We start from the raw sequence: 25,023 nt of genomic DNA, 5'->3' as shown, positions 1-25,023 counted from the left end.
TGATTTAATTATAGTTGAAGTATCTTAATTATTTAACTATTTAGTACCACAAAAATATGGTAGCAGAACAGATCAGTGTATGGAAAAGAATCTTTATATTAATGACTCCAGCTTTTTCTAACATGAACCATCACAGCTTCTGTAGCAGATGGTTTTAGCCAGTCACATGGGTTTATGTAAGTTATCTGCCTCATCGAAAAAGATTTTGGTCTGATTAGTGAACAGACAACAGTACATGTTAAAAAAAAAATTAGGATCCCAAGTGGAGCAAGAGAAAAGTGTTTGCTCTATCGTCAGGAGATTGGAAGTCTGAATCCTGATGATGCCGGGAGCCAAGGGAGCAAAATTGGCTGGATGGAGGCATGGGAATGATCCTGGCAATTACAGCAACACTAGCCAATCGTGATCGTCTGTGAGCTCATGTATGTGGAAGAGGGCAGACAGCACTTTCCCCACTGAGTGTGTTATGCAGCATGAGCAGTAGTTTGGAAAGTTGCGGTTGGCTGGCTTCACATGTCTCGGAGGAACCACGCGTTTTTTAGCCTTCACCCTCTGGTTGGTAGCTGTTGTATAACAAGGTTGGGTGGGAAATTGGCAGGTGATCGAATTGGGAAGACAAAAACAGAATGTTTAAAGGTGAATGGCCCGGGAAGTATGCGTTTAGTAAAAGGTAAGATGTTAGTTGATCATCTGGATCTTTATAAACAAGGAATTTTATTTAACTGGATGAATACCTCTGGTGCGTAGGATAAAATAGTATGGCACAACATTAAAGGTGCAGTTTGTAATATTTAAAGTTTTTCTAGAGCTTGAAATAATGACATCATTTCAAAAAGACACCTTAGACAAACTGTGATTTGGAACATTGCCAGGCAATGGACCTGGAAAATATTTGTTTTAAATCTTTTGGAAAAATACCTCCAGCCTCAGCAAGAACATCACCGCTCTGCTCATTAATGAGAAATACATAGTGTAGTTTCAGCAGAGGGGGCGGGTCACTGGAGGAGAGGGAGGAAGGCTTGGGCAGAAAGCTTGGGGACGTGGATTGGTTCATGCGGCACACTTGTAATTCACGTCTAACGCCCTATTAATGTTTCATACTCATTATAACGGTGCTACCATTTCAGATTTCCTTATTATGGCATACCATCATAGCGCTATATCATTGTCTTCCTTGTGAAATCATTAAGTCATAAAATGTCAATTATAACTAATAAGTGAAAAATATTACTTTTTGAAGCCCAATAGTTTAATTCTGATCTGTTTGGGACTTAGAAAAGAAACATTAAAAAGTTGTAAAAGTTGACTTAAAAAGTTAACCTACACAGCTGTAACATGTCCATATGCTGCTGTGCTTGGACACAATGTGCTAATTTTTTCATTGTTTATGCCTCTGAGAATTTAACCTCATGTATATTATAACACAATCCAATAATTCCACATAAGAAGCACTAACCGGGAGGCTTTAATAAAAGAAACACAAGGTAAAACACAAAACAACCACCACACATCAAACTCCACAGAATAAACAAAAAACAAAAAAAATTGGGATCATAAAAAAGTTTCTGAAAATAAATACTGTACATTTCACATCATATTAATTACTGTTTTTTTTCATCAAGCATGCTCTTTATTCTAAAAGCTGCTTTCTATTAGAAACTATAATCTCCAGAAAAAAAAAGTAAATTCAAATATGTATTTTATGTTCACGGAAAAAAAAGTACTGTACAGTATCATTTGGGAAGAAAATCATTGAAATATATTATTTTTATTGAAAAGGAAATATTGTTATGTACATCCGCTCATACATACATATCATGATCTATGAAATAAAGAATTCTCTGTGAATGAGGGTTTTCTCTTTCTGAGAATTTTTAAAAATACAAATAAAATGTTTCTATGTCTCTTAGCACCTCCTCCCCTCCATAAAGTACAAGTATTGCAACGTTTTAGGTAAACATTAAATACACTACGGAGAATATCAATATCGAATGTTCTGTACATTATTGCATTGTTAAAGAGCTGCAGCGTTAGTGCAGTTTAGTTACAAATCAGGATTTTACACAGAAATGAAAGACGGTGGGTTTACTCTTATTACATCTAATTTATAATGAAAAATGGGAAACTTGGGATAAAATCCAATGTATATTTACTCTGTGTGAGTGTGTGTGCGTACGAAATAAGGATATTACCGTATTTTCCAGAAGATAAGAAGCACTTTTGTTGCCCAAGTGCTATTACTACTACTTACTACATCCATCAAAAAGCAACAAAATAGGTTAGCATCTGACTTGATTAGTCCCATTTATTGGAGTTTTTACGGTAGGTGTGCTACTCTATCATTTACACTAGTCTGTTTACCAGAGAACTCTTGAGAACCTAATTCCAAACTACGGTGTTGAGCTAGCTACCTCTTTAGGTTATGTTGGTAATGTCTAGCTACTGTAATAATAATATTTTACCTTATAAAGTACTTTACTTTATAGAGAGACTGTAGCTAACTAGCTTTTTACGCTTAGCTACTCCAGTGACAACCCCTTTAAAAATGTGTATAAAATATTTTAATCCATGTGATTGATTTCAGATAATGGAAGCGCGTCTATGGCATTAGGCTGGATTGAGACAGCTGACTTTAGCTTGATGCTAGCATAAGAATATTTGTCATAGAGATTAGCATTGGTGTAGTGGCAGTGATCAGACACAGAAAAGCTACGTAGAAAGAAAACGATGATGTTTCTGATCAGGAACTGTGTAGTGTTGGTAGTGTGAACTGTGGCAACACTACCAGGACAAAAAAAACTAGACTACATCAATAGAGGGCACTAAAGCACCATTCTGAAGCAAGTACAAACATTACCAAGCTAAAAATGTTTGGTATGTTACTTTTAGGACAATGCACGTATCTTTGTTTAAAGCTGGATTTAGACTGTGTGATTACAGCATTCTTCTAAGAGTGTTTATGAGATTTACGAATCCTATACCAAACTGTGTGAGAACGTGTTCTTCATGTCGGATTATACAACGAAGATCCTCTAACGATAGAGCTGTGATTGAAGAAATTTATTACGTCATCAATCAGTGTGATTCAGGCTCCTGCAAAAAATGGGTTAGTATAACAGACAAACAAACAAACAATGTTTTATGTTTTGCCTAACATATGTGTAGCTGTACTGCCGTATTTATATACTAGTAATCCTATGTCGTCCTCCTATTGGTGGCGTTTAGACAAGGAACAGTGGCCGCTAGTGAGCATGTCACATTATGCGTTCGACTCATGACCAAAGAATTCTTTTACGGTGTGTTGATTTTATCTGTGACAGCAACATCAGGCTGAAAATCTTATAGTGTAAAGCAGGCTTAAGCAGCGAATCTACTGGGCTGTGTCTTATAATGTGGGGTGACCTATTGTCTGGAAAATACGGTACATAGACATGATTGGTCAGTGGATTTCCTGGATTTTCAAAATAAAAATGAAAGTTAACCCTAGAAATCAGCGTCAGTTCTGGTGAAATAGTGTCATACGTCTGTATGTGTAAGAAGTGAGTGAATAAGAGTTAGGAATCCTGTGGTTTTCCTTAATGAAAGGAGACTAAATAATTAAAAAAGACTGTTAATTAAAATCAAAAATCCATTTTCGAATGGAAATTAAAATGGGGAATCAGTGATAACTCTATGATCAGGAGGATTCCAAATTAAGAAATTAGCCTCGAGCTCTGTGTTAATTTAAATGAAAAATGGGATTTTTAGTGTAAATGTGTGAAGTAGATGACTATAACGCAATGAGTTACTGATGAAATTTCTTTCAGAGACTCAGTAAAGAAACTACACAACACCATCAGATTTAAAACAAACAAACAAACAAAAAAAAGACGAAACATGGAAGAGGAACAAAGTCCAGCACTGATGATGAAGCATCATCGACTACACGATACGAGACAGCACACATTCCCTGACCACATCGAGCCACCGAACACAACACGTAGCGTCTGATTGTTGTAGATTCGTGATTGTTAGACATTTTTTTTTCGTGTGTGTATCCAGAAGTGTCTGTTCCATTGAAGAGGAAGACCACGATCATTCAAGTCAATCAGGAAGCAGTTTTTAGTTATTCCTTCTGCGAGAATCCAAACACACCCCGAGCACCTCACGAGAACTTGGACCATCGAGAGGAAGAGGATTTTTTTTTTCCTTCTACAAGAATCCAAACACTCTCCCTCCAGTAGCACATGAGGACTTGGACCATCAAATTGTTTCATACTTTTTAAACAAACACACCTTCCTCCCTCAGGCTGTGACATCTCTTTGAGTATTCCATGCCTGAGAGATCAGAGGTCAGAGGTCAGAGTGTCAGCCTCTCACCCTCAGCATTACTCAGTACGGGGTAAAGAGGATGGAGCTGCTGGAGGGCCGGATGGGCCCCGGTGCCCCTCGCAGGAAGGAGGCTGGCAGCGCCGGCGTCTGAAAGATGGAGTTGGGGCGCGGGTGGAGCGAGATGGACGGAATCGTGGTGGAGGAGAACGGAGTGGAGATGAAGGCTGGAGAGATGGGTTTCACAAGGTCCTTCTGGAGCGCAAGCTTAGCCTGAACAAAGAAAGAGACATCAGATAAATAATGATTCTGGAACAACAAATGTTAATTTTCTGACACATTAAAGGAGTACTCTAGTGTTTTTCAACCTGATGTCTATTTAATTTAGAAGACATGAATACAGCAATCCACGCAAATGCCCCGATTCAACACGACTGCCATGATTTGCAAATGCAGATTCAACAATTTTTACAATTCATAAATGTAAAAAATTCAGAAATTTACAAACACACTTGTGTGTTTATGTATTGTGTATTGCATTTGTGAATCGTATTTTGTGAATGTAAATTTATTTAAACATCTGTGATTCATATTTTGTGAATATGAATTAGGTTATGAATGTGTGGATTGCTGTTTGCAAATATATTCAGGTTTTTTGTGAACATGAATTGGCTTACGTATTTGTGAATCGGATTTTATAAATGTATTCATTTTGAGACTATTCTATCTCCATATTTAATTTCTATCTGAAGAACATAAAGTCTGTTAACTCCAAACATTATAATGGAAGCTAAAGGGCAGCCGATTAAAGAATAAGCAGCTGAGGGAAGAATAAAGCATGTAGGGGCCGTGCTGTTATAGGAAAATAATCAGTGATGCTGTAGTGTGATGTGGCCGGATACAAAGCTGAGTTACTGTTATCAAACAGATTATTTTCCAATAAAAGCATGTCCTGAAGTGTTTTATTCCTCCACTACCAAAGCAATTTGGCAACAGTAATATTTTTTTTATTTATTAAAGGATGACACATCGTACATTTTAGCTTTTTACAGTTTATAATGTTATCGAACATCCTCTAAACAAGTTAGTTCCTGTTCCACTTCTGTTAAAGTAATCATTCTCTCATCAGCCTCTCTTTTTTTCCTTTCTCTTCCCTTTTTCTCCTAAAGAACGTCTTGTATCAGAAAACCTACAGCTTTACCTTTGACTGTTACAAAGTTCTGACACTGGAGACTCCTTCCATAAATGTAAAATAAACATCTCCTTACAGAGAACTATTACACATTTCGTAATCCGATTACGCGGAGCGTCCGTCATACACGTCCCTGTGAAAGAGCTATTACTATAGAAACGATAACGTTAGAAAGAGATAATATAAACCTGTGTTTTGTATTAAAAAAAAAAAAAAACGTTTTGCATTGGACTCTATAGACATCATTACATCCAGTTTACTGCAAAGCAACATAATTAGCTCTGGGGTAATATGTTTTACATTATATATGTAATAAAAAGTCCAGTAATGTAGGAGGGGTCATGCAGTTCAGGGCCGGATTTTTACATTTAGACGCATTAACCACCCCGGAACGTATTATTAGCATCTGTTAGTGAGCAGACTACTGCGCGACTTGGCTCACACCGCTGATCCCTGACACATGAGCATCTCTTGATGAAAGCGCTTGATTACAAAGTTGATAAATAATGCATTACTGCCAGGGAGTTGGAGCTGCGCTGCTGCTTGTTGTAAGGACTGTATTTGGGCTTCAGAGGTTTGCCTGCCACCCGGTCTTTGTGCCTTCTGCTGGAGATGTGCTGTGAAAATTAAAAAAAAAAAAAAAGGATTTTTAAAAAATTCAAACATTTTGTATGAAAATATATAAAAATATTTAATAGAAAAAATTAACAAAAATAACATTTACACAGTTTTCCCTGCAAACATAGTCAATCAGCCAAGACGTGCTTAGTGTCTGAAGTTTGTTTCTTCAGATTTTACTGGAACTATGAGGCTAATAAACAAATAAGCTACCAGTTGACCAAACTGCATGCCTAAAGCCTCAGACACACCGGATTTTTGCTTTGTCTACAGCTACCACAAATCAATGGTCTCAGTCTTGTGATAAACTCGGGTGAAATTTTACTCGGCTTATGAAGACACAGCGCCACCTGAGACCATAACATCATTTCCAGAACAAGTACTTATAATGCTCCTGTTACAGCACAAAATGTAAATGTCTATCTCTGCATGTGGAGTTATATAGCACAAGTACTTGTAATGCACAGTGTATTTGGTCTGAGTTGTATGAGCCAAAACAAATTCAAGATTTTAATGCATTTTATGTACCTGCTGTGCACTTAAATCAAAGAAAGTGTGCTTTCGTTTGCAAAAATGTACAAGTGCTGTACTGCTTCCTGTTGCATCCATCCATTTTCCATACCGCATATCCTACACAGGGTCACGGGGGAGCATGGAGCCTATCGCAGGGGACTCAGGGCACAAGGCAGGAGACACCCTGGACGGGGTACCAACCCATCACAGGCCACAATCGCACACACATTCACACACTACGGACAATTTGGAAACGCAAATCAGCCTACAATGTGTGTCTTTTTTACTGGGGGAGGAAACCGGTGTACCCGGGGCAAACCCCCAAAGCACAGGGAGAACATGCAAGCTATGCGCACACAGGGCAGAGGCGGGATTCGAATCCCCAACCCTAGAGGTGTGAGGTGAACGTGCTAATTTCTAAACCACTGTGCCCCCCTTCCTGTTGCATTTCTTTTAAAAAATAAATCTTTTGTATAACTAGCAATTACACCAATGTGTGCTTCATGTAGCAATGAATTACACTGCACCGCTTGCTAGAAGAATGGGCTATGCTTAACATGTCCTATGTACTTACTCGTATAAAATGATAATACTAAAATAGATGGGTTACTTTAGTTAATTCAAGAGAAATTTCATGTCAGGTTAGGAAGATACTACAACCAGCAAAGTTACACATCTGAGTGTCTGGTCTCGGTCTTGACATGGACTCAGCCACGTGTGGTGTTAATCTCCTCATGGACTTGCCCCCGTCATGCTCGGTCTTGACATGGACTCCATTGGCTTTGGTCTTGGTCTTGACTTGTTCTCGACTAAAATGGTCTTGAACCCAACACTAGCTAGCTGGCTAGTTTAGTTTACAGCTAGTTAGTCTGGTATTTGGGAGTGACCCCAGTCTCAAGCTTGTGTGTTCTAGAGGCCCGTACATCCAAGATTGGCAGATTTGTGGGGTTAAAGTTCATCTAGATGAGCTTTAATCATTTCATCATATGCGCTTGTTTTGTGTTGTGTGTTTTGTCTACTCTGTTTGTGTAAAAAAAAAAAAAAAAAAAAAGAAAAATCAGACTAAACATGGGCAGTGCTTTTCCATAATGGAATATTTTTACTGGCAAAGTTGATGAAGCCGGACACTGAATTAGTGACGTTGCTCACACACAGGTATGGAAACACAATCTGTATACAGCTTCATTACAAAGAAAAGCAGGACTGCAAAGACACTAGTGACAATCCTGATAAATCATTATGAGCTGAATTTTACATGTTTATTGTGTTGAGCTTTAATCATTTAATCGTGTATTGTGTTGTGTTGGAAGTTTTGTATATTTTGTACCTGTGACTGTTACGTCTTAGCAATTGACCTGATCCTTGCCATAAGCATTTCAATGTACATATGTCTTGTGCAAATGATAAATGATAAAACTTAATTTGAAGGTGGTGCTAAGTGACATCAGAGGAAGTGAATGTGAAATGAAATGCTAGCGTACCACGTCCAAAGTGAATGAGATTTATCAACGGGCATATTTTTATTCATGTCTGGCGTGACTGCAGTTTAAAATGTGCATTCGCTCATGTCAAAGCACTTGTTCAAAATGTTAAAAAATCTTTCTTATTTGGTTTTTGAATCTGAATCACTTTATTCGTCAGTCTGCGCCTATCCCGCAAACAGTGAGCATGAGGCAGGAAGACTGACGTCCTGTCCAGGTGGTATATCACAGTTTTGTCACTGTAGACTTCCTCAGTTTGTTAAGTACATTAGCATTGTAGCTCCAGTACAAAATTAAACATGATAACTTCAGACACCAGAGATGTATCGGCTGATCAGCTCCATTTATAGTAAGAGGCTGAACTACACCTTTAAAGGACTGAAATGAAATTTAGTTATAATTAAGTTACATAATATAAAGTACAACACTGATAATGAAGAAAGGAAGAAAATATGCTGTCTACTAAGATAATATCGTGATAATATCATTAAAAGTGTTAAACAGTTAGGCAATATAATATAATCATATAATAAATGTTAATCATATAATAAATGTTAATAAATAATTGCACCTGTCTAATGCAGAACGGTTTATACACTGTGAGGATTTTTTAAATGAAGAACTACTTCAAAATTAAAAAAAAGACAGTCCTTGGTACTGTTACTGACAAATTAGAATCACTAGCAATTTTGGTTCAAATGCTTCGTTGAGTTTCAGACTTTCAGACACATACCTGTTTGAGCTGGATTTCTGAATTGACGTGGACGTCGCAGATCTCGCAGTGGAACGTTTTGTTCTGTAATCCCGAACCCTTCAGAACGTTGGCCTGCATTTTGAGTTTGGAGCCAGGTCTAGGGTAGGCTTTAATGGGGCCGGCTCCGTTTCTCGCCTCCAGCATGGTTTTGTGCTTCGAACCTGCCGTGACAGATCAGAACCGACATCACATGACATCTTACTCCTGTCAGGAATTATTATCTAAAGCAGGTTTAACCTTCATGTTCTGGTCACTGCTGAGGAGTGTGTTCCAATGACGCATCACATCTCTTTCCCTTTTTATTTTTTAGCAATTTTTTAATTTTTAAAGCAATGATGCATCATATCTCCTTCCTTTTATATATATAAGACTTTTCAGCATTAAGAAATGCTGGGAATTTCCTAGTTCTTTTCTCATTTTAAAACTTCTAAAATTTTAAATCTCATAAGCGTGAATGTAAATTTATTCCAATATAAAACCAATTCATTTTAATTTAGATTGAGATTGTCAAAAAGCTGCTTTACAGAGATTCCGATTTAGCAAATCAGTGGAGATCGTGGCAAAGAAAAAGACGATGTGAAAGAAAAAAAATCTTGAGAGGAACCAAAAGCGAATCCGTCCTCTTCTGCGTGACACCCGACAGTGGGAGTATATATCATTACAGTGACCAGGTGTAGAAGAGTGAAGATAAACAGTAATAAGTGGGCTGAAAGGATCTACAGTGTGAGCAGATTATGAATAAAAGTCCTGGGATGAGCACAGGACAGTCTTTATGATCACAGCAGTAAGATTAGATTTCTTATGCTACCTCAGGGCCACATTAACATCTGTGAAACAGCAAAAGTGTCAACAAACAGCACAATTCAGCAGAATGCAGCAGCAACAACAAAACCAGTAAATGAGAATATAAAATGATCTAGTCTAGGCCGAGCTCTTCCCATCACACTGTTCTGAAGGCTAACACATGCTTCCTCTGAGGCACATGAAGCTGTTGATTGCGTCTTTTCGAACTGCTGCTCACAGGGTGGTGTAACACACAGAGGTAAGTGCTATCCACCTCATTCAGCAAGCATTACCTCACAGACACCCTTGATTGGCTAGTGCCATTTGATTGACAGGGTAGAGAGAGTGTATGCCCCTCCCACCCAGAGAGCACGGCCAGTTTTGCTCTCTTGGACTCCGGGTCACGGATAGCTTTGGAATCATCGGGATTCAAACTCGCGACTCTCCAGACGACAGGGCCGACGCGTTTCTGTTCCGCCACTCGGAAGTCTGACTTTTTGTTGTTTTGCTTGTTTTTTCTAAACATGAATAACTACAGCTTCTGTAGCAGATCCTCTGTTGCAGTTTATCCAATCACATGCACTTAATTATTTAGCTGATTATTTAAAAATAGGCAGACAGGTTAACAGATTTTCCTGTCCTTCAAAAGTTGCTTTTAACTAATGTCAGAGATGTTGCTGAGAATTCAGAATCACTGTAGGCCCACGCTGGTACGGCCACACAGCCAGCATGATAGCAGCGTTACCGGACACTGCCACCCCAAATACCACACAAAGTGACCACAGACACATGGCTAAAAAGGGTATAGAAGCTCCAAGACCAAGACACCTGTCACAGTGAACATGACCAGATGCCACAATCTATCGAGTGGGAAGACACACACCGCACACACTGGGGAAAGCTGCTGCCCAAGCCTGGGTCTGGAGCTCCACAACAACGGCAACCAACAGACACCCAAACAATGAAACATAAGACAGAGGCAACTACAATCTCCAGCATACATACGCAAGAAAAAAGAAAGAAAAATCTCCCTTGAGAAGAAACAGCATACTTTCATTAATTCAGATCTGCAAAATCATATATCAGCTTAAGTGCAGATGGCAGATGATCAAAACATGCTGCACTATCACTGAATCAAACGTAAAATCAATTAACACTCAACACTGTGAATTCTGCACATGCATATTCATTAGCAGCTTAGGCTATGGTACCCAAAAATATCAAATTTCCTTCAGCAAGTCTGAGATGTTCCATCAACGTCATGGAAATAGGCTTCCCAGCTCGAAGTTTATATTTAGCTCAGAATTAAATCGTATCTGATCAAACATTCTAAACATATCAATTAACACCTCAGTGGATTTTTGAGCTTGATGAAACACGTCCTTGTGACAGTATGAACACAGCAGGGAGCGAGAGACCTAACGCTCGCAAACCGGCGGCCGTTCTGAACAGTCGGTGCTAATGAGAGTGAGGAACACAAGGAAGTCTTGAGGGAAAGTTGCCAAATGTTCGGCGCACCTGTGTTGTGAGCCTCCAGCTGCGACAGGGAGTTGACAGCCACTTTACACAGCGAGCAGTAGAGCAGTTTCTTGGCTTTCTCCTCCTCAGATTCTGCACTCGGTTCAGCCTGACTCGGTTTGGGACTGGCTTTGTGCTCTGCCGGCGAGCTCGAGGGCGCAGGACTCGGCTTACAGGTGCCAGATGCTAACGGAGAGGCAGGCACCAAGAAACATGGGGAGACGGGAGCTTTCGGAGCACTGGGCAGTTCTGCACTTTTCTCTGCTGGAAAGAGAGAGAGAGAGAAAAAGAAAGAGTTAAGAATAAACACAACGCCCCCCACAACTGAGAGTTTAAAAAATTTTTACATTTCTGTGCCATGAGTCATGTGGCTATATTAAATCAAATTACAGTCTTGTGAGTGTTGGAAATGAGTAAATAAGCCACGGGGTTTATTCCATTAAAACAAGAGTGAGAGCGAGAGAGACAGAGAGAGAGAGAAAAAGAGAGACAGACAGAGAGAAAGAGGCTTTCCAGTTGTCTGCGAAAATAAAATAAAAAAAATTTCACATTTTAATTAGACCCCCACACAATCCTCAATCCTGCATCCTAATCTCTGCTGTTGCTATTATTATTACTGCTATTATCCTGTTGTCATTATGATACGTTATTATCACTATTTTGGTGTTTTTCATCTTCTTCTCCTCATTATTATTATTATGCTGCATTCAAGTAAAGCTCATTACTCCGATTTCCCAACCTCTGACGAGGAAAAAAACCCAAAGAAAACTCAGAAATTCCTACTCAGAATCAGGACGTTCTCCTCATCCCTGAGTTCAGCACATGATGTCATTTCAACATGGCCGCTCACACCATCAACACTAAATAAAGCAGCACTTCGCTACTTTAAAGAGTTTATAGCAGTATTTATTTTAGATCAATCCGACACATTAGCTGGTTAACTCTAGCTGGTTAAACCACTGGCTGTGCAGTTCACTGTTTTGAGAAAGTAAATCCATCATAATCTCATGATCATTAATGGTAGCTGCCTAGCTTGTTGCTAACAAAACACACTTTAATGGAGGCGTCCGTGTTTTTTCTCCACTTTGTTGCTTGAACAATCTAAGCTTGAAAACTATGTAATTCTGAGTTAAGTTGAACACAGCATTCTTGCTACAAATATAGCTACAATGATATCTCCCTTATTTTTCTCGACATTAACATAACGATTCTCACAATTGTTCAGAAAAAAAAGTTTTATTCTCAATTAAATAGCATTTTCTTTCAAAGTAATTAATCATAATAAGCTTGTATTCTTTCACAGGTATAAATCTTTGAATTATAGTATTGTTGCTCTTTTTTGACATTAACTGAAAGTGGAATGTTTACAAAACTAGTTAGTTCCTGTTATCACTGCCTTTATAGCCACTACTTTATAAACAGTTGGTCCCTCACCATCTCTTTTCCTGTCCTGAAGTTAAGAAGACAAAAACACAGCATGTTACAGATAAGCTCCAAAACACCCTGAAGACCTAACGCTACAGTTCTGTCTCTGACCGCTGACACTGGAGACTCCTTCCAAAAGTGCTAAATAAAGTCTCCTTACTGAAAACCAATCAGTGATTATATATTTTTCTTTGATTATGTGGATTGATTATCATCTGCCAGACAAGTCCCTGTGAATGAGCTGTTCCTATAGAAACATATTAGAACAATCACATTAACATAAGCCTGTGATTTGCCTTGCTATCAGAATTACTATCAGAGCTGTTGCTATAGAAAATGAATGACCTTCTGATCAAACAGAATTGAGAGTTGCAGTAGTGAGTTTTTGTTGTTATGGTTCAATATTAAATATGTGGCACAAGAGCTCATATAGCAGAACAGAAAAAATGCACACCATTACAAATACAAGACATCAGTAACTTGAGAATAAACACCAGGGTGGTGTGATGCGGCACGACGCGCAGGGGAGTGCAGCTACCCCCCTGAAGTACATAATTTTTCATACAGAAGCACGGTCTGGAGTGTGTTATTCAGCTTATACCACACCGATTTGCCAAGGATTACAAAGTTTAATTTATTGACGAATGATACGGCACACATTTTAAAGATTTATAGTTAGACTTAATGTTGTGGAATGCTCGAGATTCAAGTTAATTATCACCTGTTATCAAATATATTCTCTCTCTCTCTCTCTCTCTCAAAAAACACAACCTGTCATTTTAGCAAGAAGCCGGAAAGCATCAACTTCTCTGGCCTGAACACCTTCCTGAGTTGGGAAACTTTGACTGTTACGAAACCCTTACAAAGTCTTTTTAAAAAATGTTACCACATCAACAATTATATGTTTTACTTTGTTAAACAACATGTTTTTTTTATCCATTTCTCTGTTCATCTTAGATCATGTCATACAAGTCCCTGTGAATGAGTTGTTACTATAGAAACAATAACATACTAGAATGAGCGCATTAATATTAGCCTGTCATTCATGTTACAGCTTGAGCTACTGTCCAAGCCGTGGTGTTATACAGAAATAATGCACACCTTCTGACCAATCAGATTCCTGAACTCAGCCACGCTGTGGTATAAATTGAAATAAAGTGGACATTATGCGCTTCCCTGTGCCTCAACATGTCATGATCATGGATGTAATATATCCTGTTTACTTGGGATTGTGTTTATGATTTGGCTGGTGATGGTGAAATATATCATTCTGTGTGACAATGGATTTACGATCAATTTTTGCACTATAACTTACAACGTATCTTAAATGTCCGGAGCTAGTTTTAAATGAACTGCTCTCAGCATATGGTTTAGAACTGACTTTCGACTCTGAATCCCAATCAAACTTACATTCAAACTTACACTGCAACAGACAGCTGGTTGGAAAGACAGAGAGTGAGCGAGAGAGAGAGAGAGAGAGAGAGAGTGAGAGAGAGATAAGACAGTCATGAGGTGCCCAGAACATTGCACATCCCAGTGACTCATTTTTAACTCCTCAACTATGGATTTGTCAGCAGGGATGTGCGGTGTTGTGTTGTACTGTGTTGTATTGTCTTGTATGGTGTTGTGTAAGGCTCCTTGGGGGTGTTGCTCTAGTTTCTATATCAGAGTTATTGCTGCAGTAGTGCTGGAGATTTTCTCTCTTTGTCTCTCCTGATGATGAAATGGCTTTCAGGGCTGGACTCATCTGAAGTGATGTAACAATTCCCCCATAACACGCCCCATAAAAGTACTCTCATGGTGGTACATTCTGTAAAGCATGATGTCCAAGACCTTCTCTCATCATTCAGGGAGTACCATCTGATGCGAGATAGTGGACTTTCTTACTGACATGACCCTGAATGTCCAAGCTTGAAGGGCTTTTAATTTGTGTGATCTTCTAAAGAACTGTTGCTAGCTGTTGTCTAGTAATATTAAGGCAAGTCAGCTTGCCCTACACTCCCAGTCGAAAGTTTTTAACACCCTGTATTAGCAATTTTGAGAAATGTGCAATACTCTAAAATTAGAAAATGTAGGTACAAAACAGGTATAAATGAATTGTGAAACATTTGTGACTTTTTATTTTTAACTGGAAAAGGCTGATCTGGATCATTCTATACTAACACTGTCTAATATCAACTGTAAGCTAAATGTCAGCTTACAGTAACTTGCAGACTTACAGTAACTGCTTCACTGAACAAGTGAACTCACCTATAATAAAGCACTCATTTCAAGTCCTTAGGGATTTGATAGAAAACCTCTTTATTTTTCCCTTATTTCATTGCTATGAGTACACTGTGTATAAAAAAAGACAGACCTGCCAGTGGAAAGTTGCAAGAGTTATTTTTATATGAGGGGAATCATTTCTTTTACCTAACGATATTCCTGAACGCTGAAATGTGTGTGTGACTCAAACTCAATCATCACAAAACTCCAGTGACAAAAATGTCTTCAAGGTGATTCTACAACACCAAGAGAAAAGGGTTACTTTGGACAGCCAATGATTCTTACCTTCCTAAAAGAAAACTGTCCTTGATAAGGAAATGTTTTCTTTTTCTTTCTTTTGTAATTTTAAAAAGTGAGCTTCAAATTCAGGTGCTTTGCTCTTCCCTTTCACAAAAGGTTCCAAGTAGAGCCTCTTTAGGAAGCTCAAAACCTTAACCATCCAAAGTTGCCTTGATGAATAATTTTTGCCTAAAACTCATTCTTTAACTTCTGAAGCTTCCATTCAGGGGGATATATACAGTAGGAGCTGCTACTGATGTCACTAATGGGCTACAGTGGTCTTAGATCAAATGTTTAGGCTACTGTATATTATACAGAATGGGGTCAAAAAGTCTGAGACCATACTGAAAATCTGGGATTTTTTTTTTTTTTTTAAATAAACAAAGTTTTAGAACAAAAAAAGTACATGTTCAATATCTTGAAAGATTCTGCACTATTTCTAGGCCCCTATTTAGCAAATTTGTGATACCGACCATGATTACGCCTTTGCACAAAAGGTCAAATTGTCCTTGAGTCTTATCCATTCCACAGAATATTTGTAGCTGTATCCAAAGTGACCTAAGGCGTGGCCTAAACTGGAAGTTTTTTTTTTTTTTTAAAACATGAATCCTACCACTCTTGCCCCCTGAAACACATAATCTCAACTACAGATGTGCGCCATTTTATTTATTCCTGGTTGCGCAATTATTGTTTTTATTTCTACCAAATTTAGTTGGTTCTATTTCCCAAAATATAAACAAACTAGTAAACTAATTTGACCTACCGTGACCCTGACCAGGCAATTAATAGTAATAATAATAATAATAATAATAATAATACATTTATTTTATATAGCGCCTTTAAAAGTTGCTTTCTTGAGGCGCTTTCCATGAAAGCTTACATAAAGGAAAAAACAACAATATAAGACAATATACTATAAATTCAACAAGAAATAAATCACAAAACAATACAATAAAAAACTAATCAAATAAAAGCATTGCCGAAAAAGAATGTTTTGAGAAAAGTTTTAAAAACAGCTAAAGAATTAGCATCCCTAATGTCAATTGGGAGAGAATTCCAGAGTTTTGGAGCGTTGAAAAGGCCCCGTCACCCCTGGATCGTAACCGCGTTTTGGGAACCACTAAGTGACCGTGCTGAGAAGATCGTAGATTGCCAATTGGCGTAAAAGGTGTTAAAAGATCTGCCAGATACTGTGGAGCGAGACCATGCAAAGCCTTGTATGTAAGCATTAAGATTTTTAAATCTATACGGTATTTAACAGGGAGCCAGTGGAACGTCTTCAAAACAGGAGTTATATGGTCCCCAGCCCTAGCCCCAGTTAAAATTCTAGCTGCTGAATTCTGCAAGTATTGCAATTTATTAAGAGAGGATTTGGACACTCCAACAAGGAGAGCATTGCAGTAATCAATTCGTGAGAAAACAAAAGAATTAATCAATTTTTCAGCAGCAGAAAAGGGCAACATAGGTCGAATACGTGCAATATTTCTGAGATGAAAAAAGGAGATCTTTACCGTGTTCTGTACAAAAGGCTCGAATGACAGGGTGGTGTCAAAGATAACACCAAGATTTTTTAGTTTACTGTGTAGCTCTAGGGCAACACCATCAACTCATAGATCTATAGAAGCAGCATTTCGCAGTTGGTGGGGAGAGCCAAGAAGCATAACTTCAGTTCAGAGCTTTTCAGACACAGAAAATTTTTAGACATCCACAACTTACTCTCAGAAATACAGTTGGAAAGATGAGGGACATCCACAAATTGACCAGGTTGAGAATGTATATAAATCTGAGTATCATCAGCATAGAAGTGGTAGCTGTGGTTAAGGGATCTTAATAGCTGACCAAGAGGATAAATATAAATGCTAAAAAGCAGGGGACCAAGAACTGAGCCCATTTACCCCAATGACTATGCACATGGCTTGCACAGCACCACACATTCATGTAAACGAGCGTGGTCTTTCTTTGTCCAGTAAGCATCATATATGAACGCTCACTTACACCAGCATCAAAGCAAAAATCTCCCACATGTGCAACTACTTCTTGCTTTCTGATGCAAAGCTCTAGTTTTAACCAGATATCCTGTGAACCTCTCTGGCTTTTACTTTTATGGGTACATCCCTAATGCAAACAAAGACCAAGGGAGAGTGGGTCGAAGACGAAGGGAGAGTGGGTCTATAGAGTACCTGTAAATTATCTACCAAACACCAACAACCATAAACTCTTGACATGTTGTAGAGAGTTAGTTGTTTCATGCTGTTCATGATGGTCACCTGACAGGTTGTTAATAATGTATAGAAGATTTTATGACTATCTGTTGAGGGTCAAAAGTGGACTATACAAATAATGAAGTGATACCCTTTCATATAGCAACAGTGACGCTAGCTAGGCTTCTGGCTACAGTGTTAAGCATTCTTTCATGGAAATGGGACCAAAGCTGCATTTTTTAATTCCATTTTTTCTTTACTTTGAGATAAACTCCATTGATAATGTCTACAGGGACCTACAGGAATAAACCACAACAAGTAACACTTGGGAGCATTGAGAACTGAGTAAATTGACAACATCTCAATTCAATTTGTCACATTTTCTCTAGGTTGCTTGTCTCTGTTGGCAGAAATGCACCTCAGAGTCTTACACTTCTGTATGAAATGGAGTTACCTGTTGCTTTGTTACTTGGTAGTGAGGTTAATAAGAGTTAATAAGATACGATATTTGAAATGAACTTAATAACCAAAGGCTTTCTAGGCAAGTCGCCAGTTTATTAGGTAAGCCTACTATACAGGTCATTTGGTATCCAATTATCCCATCTGTTGCTATACACAGTTTATCTGACACATACTGGAAGCTGTAACAATGTCACGCTGCATCTCAGAATCACGAGGAAAAGAAAAAGATGCACCTTTCAGAGACAGCTTCGTCTACAGACAGCACAGCACTACGCCATGCTTTAAGAGGTTACACAGAGAGAGAGAGAGCTCTTACATAAATGGCTGGAGCTATTTTCATGATTCTGTCCCTCAGGTTTCCTGTGTGAAGTATCCTAAAGGTCTGAGATGAAGCGCAGCAGCAACATCAGGCCTCCGGGAGAGAGCTGGAGCTTGGTGTTAAGAAGCTGCTATGACAGCGAGGACCCACGGGCCATCTGTGAACCAGCGTGACGTTCATTTGGCCTGATTCGTGCCGAGATGCTGCATAGTAATGAGTAATAAACGTACAGCATCCCAATCTGCCTGCGGATGAATAAGTGGGACTTCTGAAGAGCGCGTCTCTGCACGGGGTGGAGATCTCATTTTTGCATTCTTTGAAATAGACTATGAATCAATTCCAGACAACCACATGCCATTATGCTAAACGGTATGTCACAAATGGTTTATTACCAAAGGGAAACTGTGGTAATCAATATAAAGGTATCATTTTGGCTGGCGGTATGCGGTTTGGGAAGATGAGAACTTGGAAAACCTTAGCTAGCTAGCAAACACAGCTTCCTAAATATAATTTCTGACAAGTGATGGACTATAGGGAGTAACGTTCATATGCTTCACCTACAGAACACCGAGTGTCTGATACCTATTATACACCTATCTGGCCACAAGCTTCAGAATCTTGAAGTCTGCAATCTGATTGGCTATTCACACTTATATGCACTAATTTTGCACTTTGAAAACAAACATTTGAACCAAATGAACAGTTCAGTGAATTGATACAGAAAACAAAAAAACAAACCAAAACATGGCATCCAGACAGAGTCTTGTCTGAAGCAGCTAGTGGTGAATAAACAAGGATCTCACAAACAAGGCTTTGACAAAACTGTCATTATTTGGCTGCAATGATAGCCAAATGCCCTCGTCCTGTGGAAGAAGGCGGTTCATAGCCATGTTAAATGACAAAAAGTACCAGACTCTAGCAATAGCTAGCTTGTGAGACTAATTTTGATCGTTTTTAGTGAAGTAGTATATACACCACAAGTTACTGTCTCATATAGAGTGTATATGTCTAATGTATTGTGTTGTGTTTATTTTCTATGTGAGGAATAAAACACTTGGGAGTATGCTATTACAGGAAAATAATCAATGATGGGGTGGTGTGATGAGGCCTGATGTGAAGTGGAGTTAATATTACACTCCAAAGTTGATTTTCTGTTTAACATGAGCCAAAATGTCATGAAGAAATCGTCACCAAATATCTTCATTATTTTTTTTTTAAAGAACGAGTCTAACTTTCTAACCATTTACTAGGGCTGCACAATATATCGAAATTATTGAAATATCGCAAATATAAATATCACTTAAGATAACTGAATGATTTTAATACTTAATGCTTTCTTTTCCTCAAAAGAACATGAAACATGTATGTTGGTTAAGTCATTTAAATATATAAATATATACATAAATATAATTTAAATTGATTTCACTTATTTCTAAAAGAATAGTCCTTTACTTATTAGTTATCGTACTGCATATCGCATTATTTAACAAGATATCGCATATCGCATTTTTCTTTAATATCTTAAAGAAGATAGCCCTACCATTTATTATTACATTTTTTTATTATATTAGTTATTGTTATCATTTACATTATAGCAGCTATAAACATTTGTTCCCTCACCAGCCTCTCTTTCTCCTCTCTTGAAGTTAATAAGACAAAAAAAGCAGCTTGTCATGTTAAGGAGAACCCACAAAGCGTAAACTCTTTGGTCCTGAAGATATTACCATATCCCAAAGCTTACAGGAACACCTCTGACACTGGAGACTCCTTCCAACAATGGTAACTACAACATCTCCTTACCAAAAACCCTCACCATTTTTACAGATTATGTGGAGAGTCTGCCATTAAAGTCCCTGTGCATTAGCTGCAACTACAGCAACAGCAATGTATTAGAATGGACGCCTTGCAGCTGGCTCTATTGTCAGAGCTGCTGTTTCAGAAAATCTATCCGCACCATCTGACCAATCAGAATTGAGACTATAAGTTAGATTTATTGTGCCCCAGAAAACAGATTATTGATGGCCCAAATTTTCTGGCTTCATCTGGCCCACATACCAGCGTCAAATGCCAGCAATCAACTCATGCGGATCTTAAACCGTATCGCAGGCATATGGAGCAGAACTTGCAGCTGTGTCGCATCTGTTCAAATCTGTACTAGCATTAGATGTGGTTGGTTGCATTTAAGCCATTTTTAGCACAGATTCCAAAAGTGGCTAATTATATTTGCCGTCTTTACACTGAGAAATATTAGTGCTGGATCTTTCTTCTAGGAGCTTACGCTCTATGCTACAGTGCCTGGTGCATTTCCACCAGCATTAATGTCATACCCAGGGGGCTGTGTGCAATGGAGAGGAGCATGTGCACCTGTATAAGTGAAGCTGAGCTCCAGTACTATAATTTCCTCAAAATGTTAACCGTAGCATGGTATAATCATGATAATAATAATAATAATGAGCTAATATAGTTTTCACGCTGTTTTATAGAGAAATGCTTTAATTTAATTTCATGTTAACTGCTGTGCATTTACATTTGCTCATTAAAGGAAAACATGCTCATTTTGATAGTTTAAGGGCTTTATGGTATCATGTATCTTTGCCAGAAAAGAATGAAAAGATCTTCTGATATGATTTTGATGCCAAAAAACTGGAAAACAATATGACGCAAGAGCTAAATGAAGCCCTTAGGACAGAAACAGATGCATCAGATTCTAGTTTTAATCACATTTCCATGATATCAGTGTTGAGAACTTTGTGTAATAACACAAATTTAACAGTACTGTTCCTACGTTGTTGGCACCAGGAGAGATCCCCCACCTTCTAAAGCTCAATTTAACCACTTGCTACACCCACAACCATACAGATGAAGTGTGAATGTTTCACATTCCTCCATATGTCTGCTCCCAAAAGCTGTTGTACTATTCTTTTATAAACTATCTGCATTAGTCTATAAATCTGCACTAAGTCTATGTGTCTGTTTTTTGATCTTCGTCTTATTTTCAGTTTTTTAAGTAGCATGTGTGTGTGAGGTCAACTGTATCAATAAATCCACAGGAGTTAACAAGCATCATTATGCTTGTTAATCATTATAACCACAGTAGTTCCTGGTTAAGTCGAGCTCCACAAAGCCAATGAACCAAATCAAGTTCAGATAAGAACTCCTGTGCAGATGACTTAAATGACAAGACGGGTAAGAAAACAAAATCCACATTTAAGAAGCAGATTATTCCGATTGATCAAGAAGACTAAGCGCTAAGAAAAGCAACCTGTATCTACAGAGAATGAAATGTCTGCTCAGTGATGCTTCATGCTCACATGCAAACAAGACCTCCGGGTTCTCCGGTTTCTTCCTACCTCCCAAAAAAACATGATGGTGGTTGGACTGGCTATGCTAAATTGCACCTGGGTTTGAATGGATGTGTGAATGTGTGTGATAAACTGACGTCCCATCCAGGGTCTATTCCCGCCTTGGGCCCGGTGTTCCAGGGATGGCTCCGGATCCATCGGCACCCTGACCAGGATAAAGAGTTTACTGAAGATGAATGAGTGAATGTAGATTAGGACGCATTTCATTTTGTCTTTACTACTGATACCTGCCCTTTTCAGCAAAAGCAACTGGTTAACTATATGACTTAGTAGTGAAATTTATATTATTTGGCGAATTCTGGTTCAGTCTATTCAGTTTATTTGGCAAGGTTTTGTATGATATTTCTTTTTCTCATGATGATTTTTGTTCAATAATGCACATTCTGGTTAAACTTTATGAAACATGTGGATGGAAACATACCTATAAAAGACATGTTAATGGGCTCATTACACAAAGAAGCAAATAATTGTGTTTTGTAATCGCCTGTCCTATTCAATCACAGAAATTTCTCCACTGGAAACACACACTTACAGGAACACACACACACAGCATACAAATATACAGTGAGGGAAGAACAAGTTAACCCATGAACACACATATTTGAGCATGCAGGATCACAGACAGTGCAGGCCAGCGTGAGGACAGGAAGAGGAAGAGGAAGAGAGCAGGTGATCAGAACGAAAGGTTGAGATTAACCTGATTGGTCAGAGGTGCTGTCAATGACCACAGCAGAGGAGGCGGGGGCGGAGGAAGGACCAGTGCTGATTGGCTTGGCGCTGTTGTCTGAGCCAGCTCCGCCTTTCTGCTTAGTTTTCGTGGACTCTTGTGCTTTAAGCTTCTTGGCATGTTTACTCCCTTTGTAGTGCGCCTCGGCTTGGCTCTACAAAGGAGAACAAATGAACCATGCAAATGAGGCTCATTTTCAACAACTGGCATCATGGAGGTCAAACACACCCACCCACACACACACACACCCACACACACACACACGTCCAGCCTGGGATGATATGCTGGAATCAGAGATTAAGATTCATCCTAAATCCACTGAAACAGAGTGTGATGGTGATTATATACTGATGAATTTCAGAATTAGGAAAATACAGGCATTTGTATTTGTATTATAATTATACGGGTGTATTGAATACAGCCATACAGCTAACCCTGACAAGGATAGTATGGTGAAAATTCTTCTTTTTTCATGTCCCAGCTTGTTAGGAAGTCGTGGTTGGAGCACAGGGTCAGTCATGATACAGCGCCCCTGGAGCAGGTGGGTTAACAGTCTTGCTCCAGGGTATAACAGTGGCAGCTTGCTGGTGCTTGAACTCCCGACCTTCTAGTCAGTAGCCCAGGACCTTAATAACAGACTTACCACTGTAAGAGTTGGTTTTAATGTCTGTATTTATGTGCTATAAATATAAGCAGAGGATAATATAAATGCTGTTTTGCTGAGTAGATCTGAATAATATTCTAATCCTTCATGACCATAACTTCCCCTTTCTAAATTTGTTGAAAGAAAGTGGAAATTTCTATCTCTACAGATGGGAGACCTTGTGGACGGATGAACCTGATCACAAAGTGATGAGAACAAGCAAATGGACATGAATAGTCTCCAGTCACTGAGAATAAGTCTTACGAGCTCATATTCAAGTCTGGTTCACTTTCAGCCGTGGATTAATATGGAAAATGAGCGCTTATAAAGGATTAGAAACCTTTTGAGTTTCAGTCCGCTAGGTCTTACGCAGCTCACTTTCTCGTTTTCACCAGATCAAAGTCGCTAAGTCTCGGAGGACTTCAAATGCAGGCGCTCTCCGTAGCTTATTCTAACTGCACGGCTCAGAGATTTCTCACGGTGTTCGGACAAACCCTAAGAGATTCTCCTCTCCTTTACAGAGTATCTGAAGATTCTGTGTAATTAACCTTACCATCCTCAGAGTCCTACCTAACAATTTGTCATTCTCTGACTAGTCTTATCTGCATTATATAAGTCTGCAGTTTTTTTTATCCAACATAATAAGCATTTTATCCCCAAGTTTCTCCATAAGAGATGGAATGAGCATATTTCTCTCTCTACGACCTGTCAGAGGCTACAATGCTGCAAAACTGAGAGAAACCCCTGTCAAGAGCTGATAAATTGGGGCCGTTATGAGAATAATGCAGCAACTCGGCCCGCATTATCTTTCATTGCTTTTCCCCTACATTTACAACACACTGCAGTGTAATAAAAAGGCAAACTACGTTTATTTCAGATAGGACATGGATGTGCTTCTATTAAAAGATGCATAACTTTAGCAGTCAATACACACAATCGCTGAGCCAAAACAAGTAAAGACAAGCATTCAAGATGACGGATCTTGCTGCTGATGCAACCATGGACTAAAAAAAAACCACAGTGACTGACTGAGAGATTTCCTCTTTTTGCTTTCAGACTTTAAAGTAGCATTTGTCTTACAGATTTGATGGATTAATTAATGAATTCTTAGAATTGATTTTATGACTAAATCTGAAAACAGTTAAATGCATACTATTAGAATTAAAGGAAAGGTTCACCATGAAACACATTAAACGTGTTTCTGTTTAAATATTTGTGATTCTGAATCTGGTGTTAATTTTGGTTGGTGCTGTATTTGCATTATTCCTGTCAGAAGTTAGCAGTTGTGTGTCACACTAATGTCACGGGGGACATTGTTATTGCTAGCACAGTTACAATGGAGTTCAATAGGAGAACACTGTTCAACAATCTCACACATATGTGATAACAGTTAGTTTTAATGTTGGCTCCTAAAAACAAAAGAACAAGAGCTTCATTTCTCACTTATCATTTTCAGCAACATTCAAAGTCAGATTAATGAGAAATCCAATGTATTAGTAGCTGAGATTTTGGTGCAAACGTTGGACTCAAAGTCCCATAATGCATTGCAGTTATATGACGCGGTTGTGTCGAGTTACGCCAGAGACTTGGCTTGGCTAATCAGCAATCTACCAGATCTGTGACAGGAGCATGTTGGTGTTGATGGCGGTATTAGCATGAAAGGTGAAACTTGGGAAGCTGATCTGTTTGAGCAGAGTGTACAGATGAGGAGGTGACAAAGCCTGACTGACGAAAGTGTCAGTCACATCACTCGTTTTAGCCAGAATTCAAACAAGAGCTAATTCCCACTAGCACAACGATCAGCAGGTAGCTGAATGGCATGGTGGTTAATGTAGGAAACTGATAACCAAAGGGAAAATAGACCAACATGCCGATGAAAGAAATTTAAACAAAAAATCAACTCAGAATTTTAACACAAAATAAATCTTGGCCACCACTGAAGATCACATTAATTATAACGATTAATATGCAAGTTGTTCACTTTGTCTCAATTTCAGCTCCTTCTATTTCCTTATTTGTGAAACCTACAAAGTACAACTTCACCAAATCTTCCCATTATTTTATGTTTGAATTTGTACTTTTATCCACAAGACCCTTTTCTCATATCAAAATTCTACTTTTGTATTATTTAATATAATTAAGTTGTAATTCTGTATATTCCACATGTGTTTCA

General features: G+C 38.5%; 1 protein-coding gene across 4 annotated transcripts in view; it reads right to left on the bottom strand.

Annotated features, from left to right (window-relative positions):
* Positions 1-1,442: 1,442 nt before the first annotated feature.
* The window catches only part of znf385b (zinc finger protein 385B), a 197,381-nt gene continuing 173,800 nt past the window's right edge, over positions 1,443-25,023 (bottom strand). For 3 of the 4 annotated variants that reach the window (XM_026946809.3, XM_026946816.3, XM_026946832.3), the window contains 5 exons: positions 22,178-22,361; positions 11,168-11,431; positions 8,846-9,027; positions 6,016-6,117; positions 1,443-4,581 (listed from right to left, as the gene is read on the bottom strand). In XM_026946809.3, the coding sequence (XP_026802610.1) occupies positions 4,372-4,581; positions 6,016-6,117; positions 8,846-9,027; positions 11,168-11,431; positions 22,178-22,361 (942 nt within the window). In that variant the 3' untranslated portion in view covers positions 1,443-4,371. The remainder of the gene's footprint in view (positions 4,582-6,015; positions 6,118-8,845; positions 9,028-11,167; positions 11,432-22,177; positions 22,362-25,023) is intronic. The other variant, XM_026946824.3, reaches the window with a different exon arrangement.

The sequence above is a fragment of the Pangasianodon hypophthalmus genome, chromosome 5 (genome assembly GCF_027358585.1).
Source record: "Pangasianodon hypophthalmus isolate fPanHyp1 chromosome 5, fPanHyp1.pri, whole genome shotgun sequence".
Lineage (NCBI taxonomy): Eukaryota > Metazoa > Chordata > Actinopteri > Siluriformes > Pangasiidae > Pangasianodon > Pangasianodon hypophthalmus.
The sequence above is the reverse complement of the archived record's forward strand: the minus strand, read 5'-3'. Positions and strand labels throughout refer to the sequence as shown.